The sequence below is a fragment of the Melozone crissalis genome, unplaced genomic scaffold, assembly GCF_028551555.1.
Source record: "Melozone crissalis strain CALT ecotype California unplaced genomic scaffold, PUWL_Pcris_2 ptg000107l_1, whole genome shotgun sequence".
NCBI lineage: Eukaryota > Metazoa > Chordata > Aves > Passeriformes > Passerellidae > Melozone > Melozone crissalis.
Window position 1 is genome coordinate 5704997 of NW_026535884.1, and position 16067 is coordinate 5721063.

General features: G+C 56.1%; 1 protein-coding gene across 1 annotated transcript; it reads left to right on the forward strand.

Moving 5' to 3' along the window:
• KLHL17 (kelch like family member 17) lies at window positions 1-11041 on the forward strand. The gene is made up of 11 exons (XM_054292119.1): window positions 1-288; window positions 895-1016; window positions 1414-1635; window positions 2756-2872; window positions 3238-3451; window positions 5121-5265; window positions 6269-6436; window positions 7125-7213; window positions 8048-8121; window positions 9014-9195; window positions 10740-11041. Exons 1-11 carry the CDS (start codon window positions 78-80, stop codon window positions 10966-10968), a joined length of 1773 nt encoding a protein of 590 aa, XP_054148094.1. The 5' UTR covers window positions 1-77; the 3' UTR covers window positions 10969-11041.
• Window positions 11042-16067: the final 5026 nt, after the last annotated feature.

Consider the following 16067-nt stretch of genomic DNA (forward strand, 5'->3'; position numbering starts at 1 on the left):
GCCGCCGTTAACCCTTTGTTTGCCCCTTTGGCAGAGGCGGCGGGAGGGCGCTGCCCCCGCCGGTGCCCACCGCAGCCATGGAAGGGGCAGTGCAGCTGCTGAACCGCGACGGGCACAGCATCTCCCACAACTCCAAACGCCACTACCACGACGCCTTCGTGTGCATGAACCGCATGCGGCAGCGGGGGCTGCTCTGCGACATCGTCCTGCACGTGGCCACCAAGGAGATCAAGGCCCACAAGGTGGTGCTGGCGTCGTGCAGCCCCTACTTCCACGCCATGTTCACAAGCAAGTAGAGTCCTCTCTTCCCCAGGGACAGGCTGGCAGCTCTCCCCTCTCCAAATCCCTCCCCTCTCCAAATCCCCTCCCTGTTCTCACTGCTCTGCCCTTTCATGTGTCATTTCTGTCAGCAAGAGCAGGAGTATTCCGCATTTCATTGCCTTCCTGAGTCCCTTTGCCCCTGTGCATGATCCTGGTGTCCCCCTCCTGCACAGGATCCTGTCCCCCGTCCTGCAGACCTGCCCCCCAGTCCCTAGAGCTGGGCAGGAAACCTTCCAGAAACAAACCACTTGTTCCATGCATGGTTTAATCCTCCATTTCCCTCCCTTCCCTGATTCCCTTTGCCCACAGCTCTATGCCCAGGATCCTGGTGTCCTTCTCTCCCCAGGATTCTGGTGTCCCTCGCTGCCCAGGATTCCTGCCCAGGATCCTGGTGTCCCCCTGCCCAGGACCCTGGTGTCCCTCCTGCCATCCTGGTCCCCATTCCCCAGAGTTGGACAGAAACCCTCCCTGGGCTGGGATGCAGAGGTGGATGCAGCTGCTGCCACGCATCCTCCTGTGGGGGAGCAGCCCTGCTGGGGGGGTTTTGCTCATTTTGGGTGTCCTTTGGCCCAGATGAGATGAGTGAGAGCCGCCAGACCCATGTGACACTGCACGACATCGACCCGCAGGCGCTGGAGCAGCTGGTGCAGTACGCCTACACGGCTGAGATCGTGGTGGGAGAGGGCAATGTGCAGGTAGGAGCTGTTCCCCCTGCTCCCAAAGCTGTGCTGTTCCACATTTTCCTCCTGGGTTCTCCTCTCTCCTGCTCAGCACTGCCAGCTGTGCCTGTGGTGGCAGCTGGGGCTGGCAGCGCTCAGGGAGCTGAGCTGCTTCCCTTCCCTTCCCAGAGGTGATTTCTCAAAGCTCTGTGCAGTTCCCAGCCCTGTTCCTGAGCACCTGGCCCTGGGGGGAGTTACAGGTGTCCTCCCCAGCTGTTCTCCACCTTAGAAACCAAGAGTGCTCTGTCCTTTCTGTGCCTGGAGGTGCTCACTCACTAAACCTGCTCTGCTCGTGCCTCGCAGTGGGACGAGGGTGAAATCGTTTCCTTGCCCTGGGAACTCCCTTTTGCCCCGTTCTTTTCCACCCTGCCAGACCCTTCTCCCTGCTGCCAGCCTGCTTCAGCTCAATGGTGTGAGGGATGCTTGCTGCAAGTTCCTGCTCAGCCAGCTGGACCCCTCCAACTGCCTGGGCATCCGGGGCTTTGCTGACACCCACTCGTGCAGCGACCTGCTCAAGTCTGCCCACAAGTACGTGCTCCAGCACTTCGTGGAGGTGTCCAAGACTGAGGAGTTCATGCTGCTGCCCCTCAAACAGGTGAGGCCTGTGACAGTGGTGTTCACAGGGTCCCGGGAGGAGGGAACAGACGAGAGTGTTGACTCCATGCAAAGACGCCATTGGCGCGATAGAGACTGCGTACCGTAAGGGAAAGATGAAATAATAATGAACAAACTAAGCTATAAACAGCAAAGATCAACCCTTGTGCCTTTTAGCATCATGGTCTAGCAAGAAAAACCAAGCAAAATGAATTTGAGTTTGCTATCCTGAAACCCAAGCGAGCTCCTTACGAGCAGCTGTTATTGAGCGAACACGCCTCTTTCAGAAGGCTGATTTATTATTTTATTATATATATTATATTAAAACTATACTAAAGGAATAGAAGAAAGGATTTCATCAGAAGGCTAGCTAAGAATAGAAAAAGAAGTTGTAAGAAATGATAAATGACTGACCGAGACAATCTGGACAGCTGGACTGTGATTGGCCATTAATTAGAAACAACCACATGAGACCAATCCCAGATGCACCTGTGGCATCCCACAGCAGCAGATAACCATTGTTTGCGTTTTGTTCCTGAGGCCTCCCAGCTTCTCAGGAGGAAAAAATCCTAAGGAAAGGATTTTCCATAAAAGATGTCTGTGCCAGAGGCCCCGCTGGCATGGTGCAGGTCAGGGGGCAGCACAGCTTGTCCTGCTCTGTGTGTCAGGGACAAGCCTGAGGGATGTGCACTGAGGGGATGGCGTTTCTGTCACCCATCCCTGGGGCAGGGGGAGGTGACAGTGAGGGGAGGGTCCCATCTGCCCCTGCTGCAGCTCTGCAGCCCTTGGCAGATGAAGGGACAGGGCTGGGAGCAGCCAGGGCTGCTGGGTCTGTCCCAGGAAATACAGAAGGGACAAATGCCAGCAGAGTCATCTCCCTGCTGCCACTGCCACTGCAGGGAGAATTGTCAGGCGTTGCAGCAGCCTCAGCCACAGTGACGGGAAAAGAGCCAGGGAGAGAGAATGGTCAGAGATGTCCCCACAGAGCTGCACCTGCTGCCTTTGGGGCACCCAGTCGCTGTTTGGAGCCCCCAGCACGCCCAGGAGGCAGAGCTGGCACTGCTGCTCCCTGTGCTGGGAGCTGGGAGTGCCTCCACACCGAGCAGCTCTGCCCTCCCCAGGTGCTGGACCTCATCTCCAGCGACAGCCTCAACGTGCCCTCGGAGGAGGAGGTGTACAGGGCTGTGCTCAGCTGGGTCAAGCACGACGTGGACAGCAGGAGACAGCACGTGCCCAGGGTGAGGTGCTGGGAACGGGCTGAGGGTGGGCTGGGAAGGGCTCAGAGTGGGTTGGGAAAAGGGGAGAGTGCTGGAAGGGGGCTGGTTGTGCCCACCATCTCCAAGTGCCTGGGCTGGAGGAAGCTGCAGGACAGGGCAGGAGCAGCAGGACCCCGTCCTACCACTTCCAGTCCAGGTGGGAAGGGACATTAAATCCCATCTCATTCCACCCCCTGCCATGGACAGGGACATCTTTGGCTATCCCAGGCTGCTCCAAGCCGTCCCTGAGCACTCCCAGGGATGGGGCAGCCCCAGGAGTTTCTCCCTGCTCTCAGCTGTCCCCTTCCAGTCCCCGTGTCCCACTCCCGGCTCTGCTGTCCCCCCAGCTGATGAAGTGCGTGCGGCTGCCGCTGCTGAGCCGGGATTTCCTGATGAGCCACGTGGACACGGAGCTGCTGGTGCGGCACCACTCGGAGTGCAAGGACCTGCTGATCGAGGCGCTCAAGTACCACCTGATGCCCGAGCAGAGAGGGGTGCTGGGCAACAGCCGCACGCGCCCGCGCCGCTGCGAGGGCGCCAGCACCGTGCTCTTCGCTGTGGGTAAGGGCCTGCTGCCCCAAACCCCTGCCCCAATCCCTGCCCCAATCCCTGCCCCAATCCCTGCCCCAAACCCCTGCCCCAATCCCTGCCCCAATCCCTGCCCCAAACCCTGTCCCAATCCTTGCCCAAAATCCCTGCCCCAATCCCTGCCCCAAATCCTTGCCCCAATCCCTGCCCCAATTCCTGCCCCAAACCCTGCCCCAATCCCTGCCCCAATCCCTGCCCCAAACCCTGTCCCAATCCCTGCCCAAAATCACTGCCCCAAACCCTGCCCCAATCCCTGCCCAAAATCCCTGCCCCAATCACTGCCCCAATCCCTGCCCCAAACCCTGCCCCAAACCCTGTCCCAATCCCTGCCCCAAACCCTGCCCCAATCCCTGCCCCAAACCCTGCCCCAATCCTTGCCCAAAATCCCTGCCCCAATCCCTGCCCCAAACCCCTGCCCCAATCCCTGCCCTAAACCCTGCCCCAATCCCTGCCCCAAACCCTGCCCCAAACCCCTGCCCCAATCCCTGCCCCAATCACTGCCCCAATCCCTGCCCCAAACCCCTGCCCCAAACCCTGCCCCAATCCCTGCCCAAAATCCCTGCCCCAATCACTGCCCCAATCCCTGCCCCAAACCCTGCCCCAATCCCTGCCCCAAACCCCTGCCCCAAACCCTGCCCCAATCCCTGCCCCAAACCCTGCCCAAAATCCCTGCCCCAAACCCTGCCCAAAATCACTGCCCCAAACCCTGCCCAAAATCACTGCCCCAATCCCTGCCCCAATCCCTGCCCCAATCCCTGCCCCAATCCCTGCCCTAAACCCTGCCCCAATCCCTGCCCCAAACCCCTGCCCCAAACCCTGCCCCAATCCCTGCCCCAAACCCTGCCCAAAATCCCTGCCCCAATCCCTGCCCCAATTCCTGCCCCAAACCCTGTCCCAATCCCTGCCCAAAATCACTGCCCCAAACCCTGCCCAAAATCACTGCCCCAATCCCTGCCCCAAACCCCTGCCCCAAACCTTGCCCCAATCCCTGCCCCAATTCCTGCCCCAAACCCTGCCCCAATCCCTGCCCCAATCCCTGCCCCAATCACTGCCCCAATCCCTGCCCAAAATCCCTGCCCCATCCCAGGGGTTTGGGCTGTGTTTGCTCCCCTCAGCTCTTGGGGTTTAGCTGCTCACAGTGACCCCCAGATGTGTTAGAAAGTCTCTTTTCCCAGCTTGGCGGTCGAAGGAGTCGGAGCTCTTCTGTTCTAATTCTCAAGTTTGCTTATTGTTTCTTATCTATAAAATTCTTTCTCCTGTCCAACCAAGGTCTACTAAGCAGGACAGACAGAGGCGCTCTGCCTGCCCCCAGGGCGGTGTTATCTTTTTATACTAAAAACTACATGTACAACATTTACAATTACTTTCCAATACCTATCACCTGTGTTAGATAACACTGCCCCGAGGGCAGGCACAGTGCCTCTGCCATTCTTGCTGAGTGGACCTTGGCAGGGCAGGAGAAAGAATTTTATAGATCAGGTACAATAAACAACCTTGAGACTGAGAAACGAAGAGCTCTGACTCCTTCTTTGACCGCCAGGCTGCGAAGAGCCTTTCCAGCTTTCCTTGGGGTCGCTGTGAGCAGCCAGAGACCCCGACAGGAGGGATGTGCTGAGTTCCAACACTGGCCCTCCCCGAGCAGGTGGAGGGAGCCTGTTTGCCATCCACGGGGACTGCGAGGCCTACGACACACGCACGGACCGCTGGCACATGGTGGCCTCCATGTCCACGCGCCGCGCCCGCGTCGGCGTCGCCGCCATCGGGAACAAGCTCTACGCCGTGGGAGGGTAAGGGGGCACGGGGAGGGGGGCACGGATGGGCAGCATGATCCTGGATGTCTGGGGTGGCTCTGGAAAAGCCCCTGCCCTGCTCACTGTGCCCCTGGGGTGGCTCCTGCCAGCTGCTGCTGGGCTCCCGATGGCATCGCCCCTATCAGGAACAAGCTCTATGCTGTGGGAGGGTAAGGGGGCACAGACGGGCACCGTGATCCAGGATCCCATGGGTGGCCATGGAAAAGCCCCTTCCCTGCTCACAAGGATCTCTGTGCCCCTGGGACGTGACCGTGTTCGCAGGGGTCTGAGGATGAGGGAAGAGATGAGGATCTGACTCCATGTTTCAGAAGGCTGATTTATTATTTTATGATATATATTATATTAAAACTATACTGAAAGAATAGAAGAAAGGACTTCATCAGAAGGCTGGCTAAGAATAGAAAAGAAGTGATGGCAAAGGTTTGTGCCTGACTGAGACGGTTCAGACAGCCGGGCTGTGATTGGCCATTAATTAGAAACAACCCCATGAGACCAATCACAGATGCACCTGTTGCATCCCACAGCAGCAGATAACCATTGTTTGCATTTTGTTCCTGAGGCCTCTCAGATTATCAGGAGAAAAAATCCTAAGGAAGGGATTTTCCATAAAAGATGTCTGTGACACTGGGATGGCTCTCTGGGGCAGGCAGCTGAGATTCCTCCTGGGAACTGTGGGAGAGAGGAGAGGACAGAAAGGAGGACCCCCCAAAAGGGTTTTCATGGCAGGAGCAGGACTGACCCCACAGGACTGATGTGCCCCATGGGCATTCCTCATGGGCAGTGCCCCCTCCTGAACTGCCCATTTCCCTCAGAATGCCAGACTGGTTTGTGTTGGATGGTTGGAATTTAAAGCTCATCTCCTCCCACCCATCCCACCTTCCACCATCCCGCTTTGCTCCAAACCCCGTCCAGCTTGGGCACTGCAGGGATCCAGGGGCAGGCACAGCTTCCCTGAGCAGCCCCTTCTCCCCCTCTGCAGCTACGACGGCACCTCTGACCTGGCCACCGTGGAGTCCTACGACCCTGTCACCAACTGCTGGCAGCCCGAGGTGTCCATGGGCACCAGGAGGAGCTGCCTGGGGGTGGCAGCCCTGCACGGGCTCCTCTACGCCGCCGGGGGCTACGATGGGGCCTCGTGCCTCAACAGGTAGGGTGGCCTGGCTGCAGCCTCCCTGCTCCTGCACGCCCTGTCCTGGAGCTGGGAGCCCTGCTCCCCAGCCTTGAGTGGATGTTTGACAGCTCACCTCTGTGACAGTGCTCACAGGGCTCTCAGGGTGAGGGAAGAGACGAGGATCTGACTCCATGTTTCAGATTTATTGATTTATTATTTTATTATATAGATTACATTAAAACTGTAGTAAAGAATAGAAGGAAAGGTTTCATCTCAGAAGAATGAAATCTTCTCTAAAATCTTTTCTATTCTAGCTAAGCTAAGAATAGAAAAGAAAAGAATGATAACAAAGGCAGCTGCCTCAGACTCTCTGTCCGAGCCAGCTCTGCTGTGATTGGCCATTAATTACAAACAACCACACGAGACCAATCCCAGATGCACCTGTTGCATCCCACAGCAGCAGATAACCATTGTTTGCATTTTGTTCCTGAAGCCTCTCAGCTTCTCAGGAGGAAAAAATCTTAAGGAAAGGATTTTTAATGAAAAGATGTCAGCGACACACCTCCTTCTCCCCTCTTTGTATCCCCCTGCCCCAACAGAACCCAGCCTGTGTCAGCTCCCCCTGCATTTCCCTGTCTGTCCCCAATCTGCGAGAGCCCCCCGTGTCCGGGAGCTTTGCCCTGGGCTTTCCCAGTGTCCCAGCTTTGTCCCTGTGTCCCTGCAGTGCAGAGAGGTACGACCCGCTGACGGGCACCTGGACGTCCATCGCTGCCATGAGCACCCGCAGGCGCTACGTGCGCGTGGCCACGCTAGGTGGGTGCTGCCAGGGGGCTGGGGGTCCTGGGCAGGCCAGGTGGGTGCTGCCAGGGGGTCCTGGGCACGCTGGGTGGGTGCTGCCAGGGGGCTGGGGGGGTCCTTGGCAGGCCAGGTGGGTGCTGCCAGGGGGTCGGGGTCCTGGGCATGCCCAGTGGGTGCTGCCAGGGGGTCCTGGCCACACTGGGTGGGTGCTGCCAGGGGACTGGGGGGTCCTGGGCAGGCTCCTGAGGGTTCCTTGTGCTGCTCTGCTCCAGTTCCTGCCCCCTCTGCAACACCTCTGCCAAGAACTCCCAAAACAGCTAATAGTAATGCTACCTACTCCTCCAATTCAGACACAGTAGTACTGAGAAAAAAAAAAGTAAAAAACAATCTAAGTTAAAAGTTGACCCTCCATTACAATTACCTAATTAGTCTAATATTAATCAAAATTTTAAAAAATATTTTAATTCAAAGAAACTACTCTTTGCATTACCTGTAAGGTGTAATCGTGATGATGTAAATCCACGATTTGAAAGTCTTTCTCACCATGATGTAAAAGAACTGCGTCAAGCTTTAAAAGAAAGTAAATTCTCTTCTCCTTATTTTAATAATGTGTTAAAAAGTATTTTTAATTCTTATAACTCAGTCCGTGCTAATTATCGAAATGTAACTTCCCTAATTTTAACCAGAGTGGCACCTGTGCTGGGGCTCAGCCTGTGTGGGCACCTCCAGAGTGGCACCTGTGCTGGGGCTCAGCCTGGACCTGTGTGGGCACCCCCAGAGTGGCACCGGTGGCGTTGTGAGTGGGACAGGGATGTGTTTTCAGCTCATGCCTGTGCTCTGTCTTTGCAGAAGGAAACCTCTATGCAGTGGGGGGCTACGACAGCTCGTCACACCTGGCCACGGTGGAGAAGTACGAGCCCCAGGTGAGTGTGGGAGGGGGTTTGGGTGACTCCTGTGCTCCTCCCCTCTTCAGGAAGGCCTCAAGCCGCCGTGCCTGGCTGGGGGATGGAGGGGGATCAGCAGGGACACAGCAGCCAGGGCGGATTCCTGAGCACAGCGACCCAAAGCTGCTCCGGGAGAGCTCCCTGTGAGGTTTGGACCCCAGAACAGCCCCTGGCCCCACTGCCCGTGGCTCTGAGGGCAGCAGGGTCCTGTCCGTGCCCTGAGCTGTTCCCAGCTCAGCTGGGAGTGTGGCGGGCTGGGGACACAGCTCTGCCCAGCAGGGTCAGTCACTGCAGGGACATCAAAGGGAAGGTTCTGGAGTCTTTTCCTGAGCTGCAAAGCCCCAGCTGCACTCGCCCAGATTGGAAATAGATACAGCTCAGTCCCTGAGGCTGGGCTGGCATTCAGCTGGGGCACAACTGGTGGCCTGGCACGGGCATCCCTGTGCCCCTGGGATGGCTCCTGCCAGCTGCTGCCGTGCTCTCTGAGCCGGGCAGTGAGATTGCTCCTGCCAACTGCGGGACAGCGGGGAGGAACAAAGTGATGCCCCCAAGAGGGTTTTCATGGCAGGACTGTGTGGCCAGAGCAGGACTGACCTGGCAGGGATGGGTGGGAGATGCCCTGTGGGGTGGTAATGACGGGTTCCCTGTCCCCAGATGAACACCTGGAGCCCCATTGCTGACCTGGCAGGGCTCTGTGGGGTGGCTGATGGGCTCCCTGTCCCCAGATGAACACCTGGAGCCCCATTGCCGACATGGCAGGGGTGTGTGGGATGGCAATGATGGGCTCCCTGTCCCCAGATGAACACCTGGAGCCCCATTGCCGACATGGCAGGGGTGTGTGGGATGGCAATGATGGGCTCCCTGTCCCCAGATGAACACCTGGAGCCCCATTGCCAACATGCTGAGCCGCAGGAGCAGTGCAGGTGTGGCTGTGCTCGAGGGGATGCTCTACGTGGCCGGGGGCAATGATGGCACCAGCTGCCTTAACTCGGTGGAGCGCTACAACCCCAAATCCAACACCTGGGAGAGCGTGGCCCCCATGAACATCCGCAGGTGAGGAAGGGGCTGTGCCCTCTGGAGCCTCAGGAGCGGGGATCTCACCTTGCTGTGCCACAAAACACAGACACACCGGAGTTTCGGGGTTTGTGGCTGGCTCAGCACGCTGCTGCCGTGCTCAGAGGGGTTGGAGGCACAGCCAGGAGGGCACAGCAGGGCTGTTCTGCACAGGGATTTATCCTCTGCCCTTTGTGTGGCCATAAAGAGCCAGGGCTTGAGCTGGCTGAGCCCACCGAGATGCTGCTGCTGGGCTGTGGGAGGAATTAAGGCTTGCAAGGCCAAGGATTTTGGGCTCAGAGGGTTTGGTATTTTTCATGGGGTTTGGTATTTGATGGGGTTTGGTATTCAATGAGGTTTGGGTGAGAGTGTCAGAGTGAAGGGGGAGCTCAGAGGGTTTGGTATTTGATGGGGTTTGGTATTTGATGGGGTTTGGTATTTGATGGGGTTTGGTATTTGATAGGGTTTGGTATTTGATGAGGTTTGGTATTTGATGGGGTTTGGTATTTGATGGGGTTTGGTATTTGATTAGGTTTGGTATTTGATTGGGTTTGGTATTTGATGGGGTTTGGTATTCGATGGGGTTTGGTATTCGATGAGGTTTGGTATTCGATGGGGTTTGGTATTTGATGAGGTTTGGTATTTGATGAGGTTTGGTATTTGATGGGGTTTGGTATTTGATTAGGTTTGGTATTTGATGGGGTTTGGTATTTGATGGGGTTTGGTATTTGATGAGGTTTGGTATTTGATGGGGTTCGGTATTTGATGGGGTTCGGTATTTGATTAGGTTTGGTATTTGATGGGGTTCGGTATTTGATGGGGTTCGGTATTTGATTAGGTTTGGTATTTGATGGGGTTTGGTATTTGATGGGGTTTGGTATTTGATGGGGTTTGGTATTTGATTAGGTTTGGTATTTGATGGGGTTTGGTATTTGATGGGGTTTGGTATTTGATGAGGTTTGGTATTTGATGGGGTTCGGTATTTGATGGGGTTCGGTATTTGATTAGGTTTGGTATTTGATGGGGTTCGGTATTTGATGGGGTTCGGTATTTGATTAGGTTTGGTATTTGATGGGGTTTGGTATTTGATGGGGTTTGGTATTTGATGGGGTTTGGTATTTGATTAGGTTTGGTATTTGATGGGGTTTGGTATTTGATGGGGTTTGGTATTTGATGGGGTTTGGTATTCGATTGGGTTTGGTATTTGATGAGGTTTGGTATTTGATGAGGTTTGGTATTCGATTGGGTTTGGTATTTGATGGGGTTTGGTATTTGATGGGGTTTGGTATTTGATGGGGTTCGGTATTTGATGGGGTTCGGTATTTGATGAGGTTTGGTATTTGATGGGGTTTGGTATTTGATGGGGTTTGGTATTTGATGAGGTTTGGACAAGAGTGTCAGACTGAAGGGGGACATCAGTGGCTCTGTGCTGTGCTCTGCCTGTTGGTGCCCCAACAGTTCATTTCTCCACGGGCTGTTTGTGGGGTGCCTGCCGTGCTGAGCCCCCCCAGCACCCCCAGCCTCACCCCGTGCTGTCCCTGCAGGAGCACCCACGACCTGGTGGCCATGGACGGCTGGCTCTACGCCGTGGGCGGCAACGACGGCAGCTCCAGCCTCAACTCCATCGAGAAGTACAACCCGCGCACCAACAAGTGGGTGGCGGCCTCGTGCATGTTCACGCGCCGCAGCAGCGTGGGGGTGGCCGTGCTGGAGCTGCTCAACTTCCCGCCGCCCTCCTCGCCCACGCTCTCCGTGTCCTCCACGAGCCTTTGACAGCGGGCCCGGCCGTGCCCCGGGGCCTGGGGACAGCGCCTGAGCCGGCCCGGCCCTGTGCGGGCTCTGGGGACACCCACGGGGCCACCAGGGCCACCAGCTGTGCTTCCATGGGGGCACAGGGGGCTCTGCCCGCTCTGGGGACACCCATGGGGTCACCAGCTGTGCTTCCAGGAGGGCACAGGGGGCTCTGCCCGCTCTGGGGACACCCATGGGGTCACCATCTGGGCTTCCAGGAGGGCACAGGGGGCTCTGGGGACACCCATGGGGTCACCATCTGGGCTTCCAGGAGGGCACAGGGGGCTCTGCCTGCGGCCAGACTCATCCAGCACCCCCAAAGCTCCTCTGGGCAAGGGGGACCCCAAACCATTGCTGCTTCTGGGATTGCCGTGCTCCAGCCGTGCCACCGGGCACTGCCAGCCCTGTGGGGCCCTGTGGGGGCACTGCCAGCCCTGTGGTGGCCCCGGGGGACAATGTGACCCCCACTCTGAATGTCACTGTAGCCAGCTCAGCCCGAGGCGCGTGCCCCGCTCCGGACGCTGCCCCGCTCCGAGGGCGTCTCTTTGATGCCTTAACCACAGCAAGAGAAGGAGCCCAGCCCAGGCACAGCCCTGCAGGGTGGGGAGGGTCCCGAGCCCCCCAGGGCTCCCCTGGGCTCCCGGCTGAGCGTGGTCTGGCCGGGCAGGTGGTGCAGGACCTCGGTGGCACCGCTGCCATCGCTGCTGGCCCAGGCTCCGCACTGGGGCTCCCTGGGTTTGCTGTTCCCCTCTCTGCAAAGCAGACTCTGGGTGTGTGGAAAGGAATCAGTTCTTGGAGGAAGAACAGTCCAGCCTTCCGAAGGAGGAGGATTGCCTGGCATTACTTTTTTGGGTATTAATTTTTTTATTTGCCTTTTTTTATTTGAGCGCTAATATGACTCCATATCCCTTTGTTTTTTACTCTGCCCTGGTACTCCCCATCCCTCTGCTCTCCAGGCAGCAGGAGGGGTGCAGTTCCTTCTCCCATCTGTGGAGGAGATGATTCCTGTGCCCTGGAGGTTCTCTCTGGATGGGTGGGGTGTGTGCATGTGTGAGACGCCAAAAGCAGCACGGGAGGGACCCTTTCCAATCAGCGACTCCCTGGCAATTAAACAACCCCTCTAATGAGCTAAAGCTTGGCTAAATTAGCACTGTGAGGCCTGTCCAGAGCCAGGGCCCCGCGCTGTGGTGTTTCAGGGTGTGCTGTGTGTGTGAGCCGTGAGCTGAGGCACAGCTCAGGTGCTCTGCACACCGCAGAGGAACGACTCAACCGCCGGTACCTCAATGTGCCCAAATGTTCAAATGTAGCATTGGAAATACGGTCCAACTCTTTGGAACTCGTTCCTTCCTCCTTTTCCCCCCCTCCGCTCCCCAGTTCTCACTCACAGAGCTCAGATTTCACTCCTGTGGTACCTGTGGGCCTGAATTGTCAAGCAGCAGGAGATCCTGCTTCCTGAGGAGCAGGGACGGGGCAGAGTGGCTCCTGTGTCCCCCAGCTGGCTCCTGAGCAATATCCCCCTGAGCCTGACCCATGGGAATCCAGCAAAGAGGGAACCTCCTGTCTGTGCTGCCCAAACTATGCAGGAAAGGGCAAAAACAACCCCCAGCACCCTCTGGGGGTCCCCAGCCCCCCGACCCACACTGTGTGGACACGAGGTGTCAGCGCCCGCCCTGGCATGTGCCAGGGTGGGATCGCTCCTGGTGCTGCCCGTCCCCTGCCGAGGAGGAGGAGGAGGAGGAGGGGACGCCTGTCCGTGTCTGTCTGTCTGTCTGTGCTGTCTGAGGGGAGGAGAACAACTCTGTGTGGCTTCCCTGCCGGTTTCAGTCCGTGCTGTCTCGCCCAAGATGTTCCTTGTTGAACCCCCAGCAGAGGAGCATCCCCAAACCGGGGGGCTCCGGGCTCTGGGGTCGTTCCCAGCAGGGCCAGGCTGGAGCCCCTGCCCTGCTTTGGGGCTCCCTGGGCCTCCCTGCTGGGCACACCTGGTCCAGATCCATGTCCGAGCGTCGTCACTTTGATTTCTCTGTAACTTTATTTATGTGGAACTCTGTTTTCTCTGAATTTTTTGCACTACGTGGGGCTGGGGAGGGGATACAAGCAATAGAAGCCAACGTGTACAATAAAGACATTTTCTTGGATATTGGATCCTGCCTGGTGCATCCTTCACTGTCCCTTCCCTGGCTCCTGGGGCTGCTCCTGAGCATGCAGGGGAGGTTCAGGCTGTGCCAGGGAGGGTTTGGGAGGGAGATCAGGGAGAGGCTCTTCCCCAGAGGATGTTGGGCAACCCTGAACTCCATATAAAGTGTCAGCAAGTTCTCCTCACAGCTCAGGCACACAGAACAATCCTTTTCCAGCCCCAGAACAAAGGACACCACTGCAACTTCAGCCCCAAAAAGTGAAAACAACAAAAAGGCCCAAAAGGTCCAAAAAGTGCAAACAGCAGAGAATGAAGGAGAGCAAACTGGGAGAGTGGGACTGCATTGCCTGGAGCTGGGGTCCGACAGTGAACCCCAATATAGAAATGGACCAAAACTTATAAAAGTGTGAAAACTCCTGACTCTGAGTCTATCTTGGGCGTAACCTCAGCCAAGCTCTTGTTCTGCCCAAGGTGTATCCTTTTAAGGCCTTTAAATAAATCCCCACTTTTTTCCTTTAACTCTGCCTAGCCTTTAACTTCCCTTATTTACTTTAAACTCCACTTTATCCCTTTAACTCTGCCTAGCCTTTAACTTCCTCTATTTATTTCAAACCCCCCTTTATCCCTCGAACTGTGCCCGGCCCCTGTTGCAGGTCAGCCCCTCGTGGCCCCAGTGCCCCTGTCCCTGCCAGCCCTGCTGGTGTCACTGCTGTCCCAGCACCTGTGACAGCAGCAGGAGCTGCGTTTGTGTCCCTGCTCTGAGCTGGGAGGTTTGATTGGGATCCAGCTGCAGGAGCAGCGCGTCGTGGTCACGGCCTGACGGCGTTAGCCACGGCTCCAAGAGGAATCACATTTCCTGCACGGAGCACAGCTGGGGCCGTTTGCTGGCCATGGGCAGGAGGTGCTGGGCTCTGTCCCAGCTGTGCGCAGAGCACAGAGCAGCCCCTGTGTGAAAATCAGGGAATTTGTGGTGGGGGCCCTCCCGAGGGGGGTCCTGCTGCTGCGCTGGGCCAGGAAGGGTTAATGGGTTCTGGCCACAAAGGAGCTGCTTTAAAGGTCAGAAATGGGGAGAAATGTTGTGGCACATCCGTTCTCAACCGCTCTCTCCTGGTGAGTGTGGCCTGGCCGTGCAATCCCTTTTTGGGGAATATTTTGCTAGGGCAAAACACAAATAGGAGTGTGTCTGCCAACCCCAGCTTGATCCCAACAGATTCCCCAGGAAAACCTCCTGAAGTAACCTGCGGATTTGTCACACCACATCTTTTATGGTGTTTCTTACATCACTGTTATTTGTATTCACTACATCTGATTTTTTTTTCAAACATGCCATCAGTTCAATTTGTTTTGACAAGATCTCATTTCCACAGCCCCGTGTTGATTTGTATTAATTATATTCTCCTCCTGTAATTCTCAAAGTTAATCCAACTCCCTCACAGCTGTTACATCATTTTCCCAGGAATTACTGTCAACTGGCAACCCCATAATTACCAGGGTGGTTTTTTACCCATGGAAACACTGATATCCCTGCTAAATTATGCAATTTCTTTGCAAATTCCGTGGTCCTGCAAGACTGAATTGCAACAGTGACTCAAGCCCTTTGTGTTCAGCTCTTTCAAACTTTCTAATGTGAATTGTCTCTCTATTTCGATCCAGAGCATTCATTTTTGTGTTCACTTCTCAGCAGCCACCTGAAAATAAAAAGGGTTTCTTGTTTCCTATGGCTGTAATTCCTGGGGGGCTTTTTCCAGCACAGAAATACTGAGTCTGCATTTACCTTTTGTCATTAACTTCTCGTTTTTATTGTTTATATTTCCATGCAGTGAGGCACTCACAGCACAGTCAGAAACCTTCAGTTTGCTTCCTTTTAAAGCATTTATTCTTTTTTTTCTGCTCATGCACATCTCCTTTTGCCCTTTGCTCCCTTGATCCATTTCCCACCACTCCTAGATTTTGGTTCGTGTCCCATTTGATTTTTTTTTTCCCGTTTATTTTTATATCTTTAACCCAGCTGGGAAGGGGGAACCCTTCGGAACCCTTCAACCCCGGGGATTTTTGTTAATGCTTAAACAGCAACCACCAACTTTATCTCACTGCATCCTTATCACCGCCGGTGCGGCGGCCAAATTCCATTTGGGAAAACTTGGGAAAACGCTCTGGGATGGGATTGTCGGCCGGATTCCTTTTGGGAAAAAATTCCAGGATGGGTTTCTGGGCCGAATTCCTTTTGGGAGAACCCTCCAGAATGGGTTAATCAGTCAAATTCCTTTTGGGAAAAAGTTCCAGGATGGGGTTTCTGAGCTGAATTCCTTTTGGGAGAACCCTCCAGGATGGGTTTCTGAGCTGAATTCCTTTTGGCGCTCCAGGATGGATTTATAGGCAGAATTTCTTTTGCGAGAACGCTCCGGGATGGGTTTATCGGCCGAATTTCTTTTGGGATAAAGTTCCGGGATGGGTTTCTGTGCCAAATTCCTTTTGGGAGAACGCTCCGGGATGGATTTCTGGGCAGAATTCCATTTGGGAGAACGCTCTGGGATGGATTTATCAGCCGAATTCCATTTGTGAGAAGGCTCCGGGATGGATTTCTGGGCAGAATTCCATTTGGGAGAAGGCTCCGGGATGGGTTTCCGTGCCGAATTCCCTCCGGCGCTCCGGGCTGGGTTTGCGGGCGGCCCCAGCCCCGTTCCGCGGTGCTCGGGGTGGATTCCCAGGCGCGGCGCAGGTACCGGGCCCGCCCCTCCCAGCCCCGGGGCGGGAGCGAGGGCAGGACCGAGGGCCAGGAGCGGCTCCGGGCCGCGCTCGCACTCGCTCGGCACCGGCGGGCGCGGAGCGGCGGGCGCGGAGCAGCGATCCCGCACTGATCCCGCACCAGCGATCCCGCACCAGCGATCCCGCACCGCTCCCCGATCCCGCACTGATCCCGCACCAGCGATCCCGCCCCGCTCCCGGC

Excerpts from the sequence above, each read along its gene's own strand:
- KLHL17 (XM_054292119.1), top strand. The coding sequence starts at position 78 with ATGGAAGGGGCAGTGCAGCTGCTGAACCGCGACGGGCACAGCATCTCC. Across the intron at positions 2,873-3,237 it reads GGAGACAGCACGTGCCCAGG|CTGATGAAGTGCGTGCGGCT; the intron begins GTGAGGTGCTGG and ends CTGTCCCCCCAG. Across the intron at positions 6,437-7,124 it reads GGGGCCTCGTGCCTCAACAG|TGCAGAGAGGTACGACCCGC; the intron begins GTAGGGTGGCCT and ends GTGTCCCTGCAG.